The following is an 8613-nucleotide window of genomic DNA, read 5'->3' on the forward strand; positions in this document are numbered from 1 at the left end:
GCTCCTGGACACGCCCCTACTTGATGACGCACTGGAGTGCCTGAGCTCCTGGACACGCCCCTACTTGATGACGCACTGGAGTGCCTGAGCTCCTGGACACGCCCCTACTTGATGACGCACTGGAGTGCCTGAGCTCCTGGACACGCCCCTACTTGATGACGCACTGGAGTGCCTGAGCTCCTGGACACGCCCCTACTTGATGACGCACTGGAGCCCCTGAGCTCCTGGACACGCCCCTACTTGATGACGCACTGGAGCCCCTGAGCTCCTGGACACGCCCCTACTTGATGAAGCACTGGAGCCCCTGAGCTCCTGGACACGCCCCTACTTAATGACTTACTGGAGCCCCTGAGCTCCTGGACACGCCCCTACTTGATGACGCACTGGAGCCCCTGAGCTCCTGGACACGCCCCTACTTGATGACGCACTGGAGCCCCTGAGCTCCTGGACACGCCCCTACTTGATGATGCACTGGAGCCCCTGAGCTCCTGGACACGCCCCTACTTGATGACACACTGGAGCCCCTGAGCTCCTGGACACGCCCCTACTTGATGACTTACTGGAGCCCCTGAGCTCCTGGACATGCCCCTACTTGATGACGCACTGGAGTGCCTGAGCTCCTGGACAAGCCCCTACTTGATGACGCAGTGGAGTGCCTGAGCTCCTGGACACGCCCCTACTTGATGACGCACTGGAGTGCCTGAGCTCCTGCACACGCCCCTACTTGATGACGCACTGGAGTGCCTGAGCTCCTGGACACGCCCCTACTTGATGACGCACTGGAGTGCCTGAGCTCCTGGACACGCCCCTACTTGATGACGCACTGGAGTGCCTGAGCTCCTGGACACGCCCCTACTTGATGACGCACTGGAGTGCCTGAGCTCCTGGACACGCCCCTACTTGATGACGCACTGGAGTGCCTGAGCTCCTGGACACGCCCCTACTTGATGACGCACTGGAGCCCCTGAGCTCCTGGACACGCCCCTACTTGATGACGCACTGGAGCCCCTGAGCTCCTGGACACGCCCCTACTTGATGAAGCACTGGAGCCCCTGAGCTCCTGGACACGCCCCTACTTAATGACTTACTGGAGCCCCTGAGCTCCTGGACACGCCCCTACTTGATGACGCACTGGAGCCCCTGAGCTCCTGGACACGCCCCTACTTGATGACGCACTGGAGCCCCTGAGCTCCTGGACACGCCCCTACTTGATGATGCACTGGAGCCCCTGAGCTCCTGGACACGCCCCTACTTGATGACACACTGGAGCCCCTGAGCTCCTGGACACGCCCCTACTTGATGACGCACTGGAGCCCCTGAGCTCCTGGACACGCCCCTACTTGATGACACACTGGAGCCCCTGAGCTCCTGGACACGCCCCTACTTGATGACGCACTGGAGCCCCTGAGCTCCTGGACTTGATGACTTACTGGAGCCCCTGAGCTCCTGGACACGCCCCTACTTGATGACGCACTGGAGCCCCTGAGCTCCTGGACACGCCCCTACTTGATGACGCACTGGAGCCCCTGAGCTCCTGGACACGCCCCTACTTGATGACACACTGGAGCCCCTGAGCTCCTGGACACGCCCCTACTTGATGACGCACTGGAGCCCTTGAGCTCCTGGACACGCCCCTACTTGATGACGCACTGGAACCCCTGAGCCCCTGGACACGTCCCTACTTGATGACGCACTGGAGCCCCTGAGCTCCTGGACACGCCCCTACTTGATGACGCACTGGAGCCCCTGAGCTCCTGGACACGCCCCTACTTGATGACGCACTGGAGCCCTTGAGCTCCTGGACACGCCCCTACTTGATGACACACTGGAGCCCTTGAGGCTGGCCGCTCCACTAACAATATAAATAGAGCACATTCGCATCAGTTTGGCGCTCAATCGCCAGTTACTGTCAGTACTATTATTTGTTACTATAGCGTACAGTTCGCTAGTTAGCTATGTCTTCGTCACGGAAATGCGTACTACCTGGATGCGATCATGTACAAAACAGATCGGTGTCCTTATTTAAATTTCCTAAAAACGATCACATCTAGAAGAGGTGGATTAATTTTGTGAAGAGCCACCTTGATGGAGAGCTGAGGATCCCCACCAAAACCCGCCTCTGTAGTTACCATTTTACTCGGGATAGTTTTATAAACTTTCGTCGAAGACAACTGGGATTCACTGATAATCCGCTGTTACTGGTGAATGGGGCCGAACCGACTATTTCCCGCCTCGGCCTTCATCCTCCCGTCGCGCCGACAACTGGTGCCATCATCGGCAGTGCGTGCCCACCAATGAGTGTAATGGCTCGTTTCCACTGAGCAGTACGGTACAGTACGGTACGGTTCGGGTCAGTAAACCATGATCCGGCTAGCGTTTCCACCGCCAACAGTACCCTACTTGATAGGCGTGGTGCTTGCAGGAAAGAAGCGATCAACGTCATTTTCGCGCGAAGAAGAAAGCAACAAAGTAAACACTAATGGATGGCATACAGCAGATCTTGTCCTTGCTTCTCGGCATGTTTGTCACAAGAAGACAAGCGCCGAAATTAGGCATTTCTCAATACCAAGTACCCAAAGTTCTCAGCAGAATGACTCCCGAGGACACGAGTCCGGTAATTCTCCAAATGGAACAGCGCGTTCTTGAAAGCGTCACTCGCTCGCTCTGCATGTACATTTTAGGCAACAATAAAACGAAATATATTATAAAACACCACTCTGTCCCTGCATCTTTTCGTTTAAATTTTAAAAATATTAAACATATTTCCAGGCAATATTTGGATTTGTACAAATTTTGCAATAAACAACATTACAGTGATATTCTTGTAATAAAATAAAAAATGACAAAACTCAACCCAGTTAAATTTCAGTTTTAGCAATAATAGCCATTATAAAAGTATAAGTAAAAGGTAACGTTACAAGAAAGCTATACAATAAGTGATAAAGCAAAGTCAAATATTCAGTCAAATATACAAATTCAGCGCTGGTCTAACATTAACGTTACAACGGAAAAGTTAAATAGCCTAAATATATGAAACTTCACTTAGCCCTCAGCCAAAACGATTGGCCAGGGAACGAATTATCGATTCACGAGACCAAAGATCACCCGTTAAATTTACACAAGACGAATTACCACTACAGAGTCAGCGGCAAACGTCAGAACGACTAGCCGAGGAAAGGCTGTTCCAGGCGGGGAACATGAGCGCCGAGCGCCCGGTGATCGCCTGGAATGGATCAAATTATCATAAATCATTATAAATAAACCACAGATTTGAGCTTTAAACAACTACATTCTCGTCTGAAAAACTCTTAAAACTACATTTCGTGAAAGAATAACCGTAGTATTATATTCCAACTGTATATTAAAAAAATGGCGCTGCTTTTGTTGTCATTCCCCTTGTAGCACGCGCAAGTGACGATACTCTGTCAACCAATCAGCGTTCTGCAGTGAGTCTAGCTCCACCCTTTAGTACCGTACCACTGTGCTAGGTACCCCAACGGAAGGGTACCCAAAAAGTGGTACGGTACGGTTCGGCTTTTTGGTACCATTCACAACTTTTGACAGTGGAAACGCAAATAATTGCGTACCGTACCGAACTGTACCGTACCGTACCGCTCAGTGGAAACGAGCCATAAGATGCCTTGTGCGCTTATGTTATAATTAACCTAATAAGCTGCTAGGAGCATCCATTCCGGCTGTAGCGGGTGACAGTTGAGTGTGGCAACGGCAGCTTTACCACGAGTGGGCGTGGTTTCAGCACAGCCAGCGGACACGCCCCCAGCGTTTGCTCATTTTTTCAAGATTTTGATAGCTTATTTTATGTACTTGCCGGATTTTTTTATCATTCAAATCTGGCTGGGTGTCTAATAACACATTTTTCTGTGATATGACAAACTCAGAACACATACTTCATTTTGACTTTACAGGGACTTTAAGTCATCTGGTGAAAATTCCAGTAAATCTTTTTTTTTTTTACAATTGCAATATACATCACAGAGATATTAAGCAGTCTTAGTGTGCGTTTGTGTGTGTGCGCGAGTGAGTGAGTGTGTGTGTGTGTGTGTGTGTGTGTGTGTGTGTGTGCGTGCGTGTGTGTGAGTGAGTGTGTGTGCGTGCGTGCGTGTGTGCGTGTAAAACACTCACCGTACGCGGGCAGATCCACCACTAGTTTGCCGTAGCGCTGCTGGGCTCCTGAAAACTGGTTCTCGATGAGCTTCTGGTCTTCGGCCCCGAACAGCTCTGATCCCTGACTGTGTTTCTTGAACTCCTGGAAGTGCATCTCCATACTGCGGAGGATGCTGTTGGTTTCCTCTGGACCCATTTTGGCGAGCTACACACACACACACACACACACACACACACACACACACACACACACACACACACACACACACACACACACACACACACACACACACACACAACAGCACATGCATGACTGGTTTAATGCTAAATAATCAAACTTCAATTGTTTTGTTGCATGCTTTGCTAAATGAACAAAACTACCAATGCTACTAATATATATATATATATATAATGTTATCTATCTATCTATATACATATATAATTTTAAGAAATGAACACTTTTATTCAGCAAGGATGCATTAAATTGATCAAAAGTGACTTGATCACAGGAATAAATGACACTTTACTATATATTTACATTGGAATAATATTTGACAATTTTGATCAGATAAATGCAGCCTTGGTGAGCATTGATATGTAAAATTTATATATAAATCATATTTTTAGGTAACACTTATTTAACTGTGTACTTGTTACAAGTTACATGTATTAAGTTACTATAGTAATTACTATAAATTGTGCATAATAATTACATGCAACTAATCTTAAACACACCCTAACCCTAACCGTAGAGTAAGTACATGTAGTTATTATGACGCAGTCCTCAAATGTATGATTACACTAACACAGACACTGTAAAATAAAGTGTCACCTATATTTGTTGATATATATTTTGGCCTGTGCCTGTTACCATGTTGATGGTGAGTGAGTTGACGCGGTTGATGTCCAGCAGACAGTACTGCCACGAGATCATACTCTTCACGTTGATGTACAGCTGATTCCACACGCCTAGAATTGCCTCGTAATACTGGGAATTCCTGCCGTCAAACAGAGTTAAACACGGTCATATCTACACAACAGACTGATCATCGACCAATATATGCAGAACACAAACTGACACCGAAACACTTCATACTGCAGACTAAACACTGCCAGCTGTGTTTGTTTATATATATATATATGTATATGTGTGTGTGTGAATAAAAATGTTTGTTGAACAAATAACTAAAATAAAACTAAAATTCTAAAATAACTAAAACCAACATAACAATTTATACATTTTTAAGAAAAATTACATTCAAACAGAAAATATGAAAATAAACTTTCAGCTATAGTTGCAGAGAAACATTTCTAATTTTTTGGTTTATCTTGAAATACTAAAATAACTCAAACTAAAACTGAAATAAAAAAAATAGACAAAAATATATAGACGAAAAAAAAAACGTTATAAAACATTTTTTTAATGAAACAGAAAATATTCAATGAAAAAAAATTACAAATATTATGAATCCAATTGCCAATGCAACATTTTTTATTTAGTTTAATTTTAAATACTAAAATAAATAAAACTAAATTTAAATAAATACAAACTTAAGACAAAAACAAAACCTAATAAAAATGAGAATAACAACTCATGTTAAAGCTTAGTAAACTCAAAACTGAAGCTTATAATAAAACGAAAATAAAAAGAATTCAAAATATTAATAAAAAAACGTATTTTATTCAAGCTTGTTGCCAAGAAACATTTCTAATTTTAATTTAGTTTAACTTGAAATACTAAATAAATAAAAATTAAATAAAAATTAGATAGACATAGATAAAAAACTAAACCTAATAAAAATGAGAACACAACAAAACCAAAGCTTATAATAAAATGAAAATAAAATTAATTCAAAACATTAATAAAAACCGTAATCTTATTTTATGTCAGCTTGTTGCCAAGAAACATTTCAAATTTTTATTTAGTTTAACTTGAAATACTAAAATAAAAATGAATAAAACTAAAACATAGATTTAAAAAAAAAACTAAACCTAATAAAAATGAGAACACAACAAAACCAAAGCTTATAATAAAATGAAAATGAAATTAATTCAAAATATTAATAACGACCTTAATCTTATTTTATTTATTGTTGCCAAGAAACACAGATCAAATTTTTATTTGGTTTAAAATACAAAAATAAAAAGGAATAAAAACTAAGACATAGATTTAAAAAAAAAAAAAAAAAAACGAAACTAAACCTAATAAAAATGACAATAACACAACAAAACCAAAGCTTTAACAAAAATGTAATTAAACGGAAAATATGAAATGAAAATGAATTTGATAAATAAGTGTGTAGAGTGTGTGTCGTACTTGTTGGCCAGGCTGACGGCCAGAGGGTTTGGTGGCGGCACTAACAGACACACTGAGGGAATCTGCATGTCCATTCCTCCCGGTCCCGTCACACGCCATGTGGTCCTCTCCGAGTTATCCTTCAGGATCCCTTCATCTCCCTTACGGATCGTCTTCTGCACACACACACACACACACACACACTGTGACACACGCAGACCCAGAACAGCCCTCCAAACCAACACTTTATAGTATCTCTTGTCCCCCAATGAAGAATTTACACAGACATTTATTCTGCTCACCGTTCAAAAGTTTGGAGTCATTTCTGTTTTTGAAAAAGGCACCAAGACTGCATTTATTTGATCAGAAAAACAGTAATAATGTGAAATATTATTACGATTTAAAAAGGGCTGTTTTCTATGTGATTATATAGTAAAGTGTAATTTATTCCTGTGATCAAAGCTGAATTTTCAGCATCATTACTCCAGTCTTCAGTGTCACATGATCCTTCAGAAATCACTATAATATGATGATTTGATGCTCAAGAAACATTTATGATTATTATCAATGTTAAAAGCGGTAAAAATGTTTGATTGGAAACTGTGATCAATGTTATTGTTCAGGATTCTTTGATGAATAGAAAGCTCAAAAGAACAGCATTTATTTGTATCTGTCTTTACTGTCACTTTTGATATGTCCTTGCTAAACATACATACATCTTACTGAATCAGAAGTATATATATATAAGTGAAATATGATAATGTATCACAGTTTCCACAAAAATATGACTGTTTTCAACACTGATAATAATCATAAATGTTTCTTGAGCATCAAATCATCATATTATAGTGATTTCTGAAGGATCATGTGACACTGAAGACTGGAGTAATGATGCTGAAAATACAGCTTTGATCACAGGAATAAATTACACTTTACTAGATATTCACATAGAAAACAGCTGATTTACATTACAATAATATTTCACAATTTTTACTGTATTTTTGATCAAACATATGCAGCCTTGATGAGTATGGAAGAGATTCTTTCAAAAACATAAAAATCTTAAACTTTTTATAAATAGAGCTTATATCACTTCTAGTGTATTGTATAGGATGAAGGTTTGATCTTATCCATATGGTCATCTATGCAACACATCTACAGTCGGTTCTTATTTGGACATGTTTTGGGAATGCCCAACAGTGGTTTCTTTTTGGACTTTTGTAAGTACTGTTCTTTCAGATATTCAGAAGACCCTTTGCTATTTCTACTTTTAGATGACTGTGCTCTTCAGTTTAATGCTCAATGTTAATGCTATGGATAGAACCATGCATACCTACAACTTTTGTTTGGCTATCTTATTTTAGAGACATTGTATTGCTGGAAGACACCACTGCCGAGGTCAATGGCACAAAGGACAAGACCATTCAGAGCTGGACAAAAATCGCGGACAATTTGTTAGACAAGCTGAGATTTTGACATGCTACATTTCCCTCTCTCCCTTTTCCTTCCCCCATATTTTACATGCGCCCTTTATATGTATGTGTATGTATTTTAGTTTGTTTCTTTTCTTCTTTGTTTATATGTGGGCAGTTTTCATGACATCTGGTTGTATATAGTTCACGTGAGCTTTGATATGGTCCTGGTACGGTAAATAAAATAAAATAATAAAAATTTGATCACAAAAAAAAAAAAAAAAATCTTAAACCTTTGCCAGGTATTATGTATTATAAATCTGTATATTGAATATAATAGCTGTATGTAGCGGTCACCTCGTCCTGCCTGAAGTCGCACAGCGCCTGCACGAGCATCGGGCCCGTGATCTTCTCCTCGGGGTTTCTGGGCTTCAGTCGGATGATGCTCTTGGATCTGAGCACGAGCTGCTGCACCATCTCTCTCTGCTCCACCAGACGCTCTCTCTCTCTCTGAGACACACACACACACACACACAGGGGTGATAGTAGAAAAAAATCCTGAGCCTGCACTTTTTTCGCTGGGACAGATGCGTAAGGGCGAGTTTATCCTCCGCTAATTTCTGACACAAAGTGATGAGCGATTGTTCTTTATGTCTTCTTATATTGTTGTCATATATTTTTGTCATTATTTTTTGAGAATGCAAGACACACACAAACACATGCCTATCTTCATAATTCTTGACTTCTAAAGTTTTTTGAATTCGACCCAAATCCTAGGGG

At 41.6% G+C, this 8613-nt stretch overlaps 1 protein-coding gene across 2 annotated transcripts in view; it reads right to left on the minus strand.

Annotated features, from left to right (window-relative positions):
• The window catches only part of LOC143741284 (desmoplakin-B-like), a 28255-nt gene extending 19892 nt beyond the window's left edge, over nt 1-8363 (minus strand). For both annotated transcript variants that reach the window (XM_077233715.1, XM_077233714.1), the window contains exons 1-4: nt 8191-8363; nt 6443-6597; nt 4997-5123; nt 4144-4330 (exon numbers count right to left, since the gene is read on the minus strand). In XM_077233715.1, coding sequence (XP_077089830.1) covers nt 4144-4330; nt 4997-5123; nt 6443-6597; nt 8191-8310 — 589 coding nt within the window. In that variant the 5' untranslated portion in view covers nt 8311-8363. The remainder of the gene's footprint in view (nt 1-4143; nt 4331-4996; nt 5124-6442; nt 6598-8190) is intronic.
• Nucleotides 8364-8613: the final 250 nt, after the last annotated feature.

This window comes from Siphateles boraxobius, unplaced genomic scaffold, assembly GCF_051911475.1.
Source record: "Siphateles boraxobius isolate OS27281-9 unplaced genomic scaffold, OSU_SipBor_1 183, whole genome shotgun sequence".
NCBI lineage: Eukaryota > Metazoa > Chordata > Actinopteri > Cypriniformes > Leuciscidae > Siphateles > Siphateles boraxobius.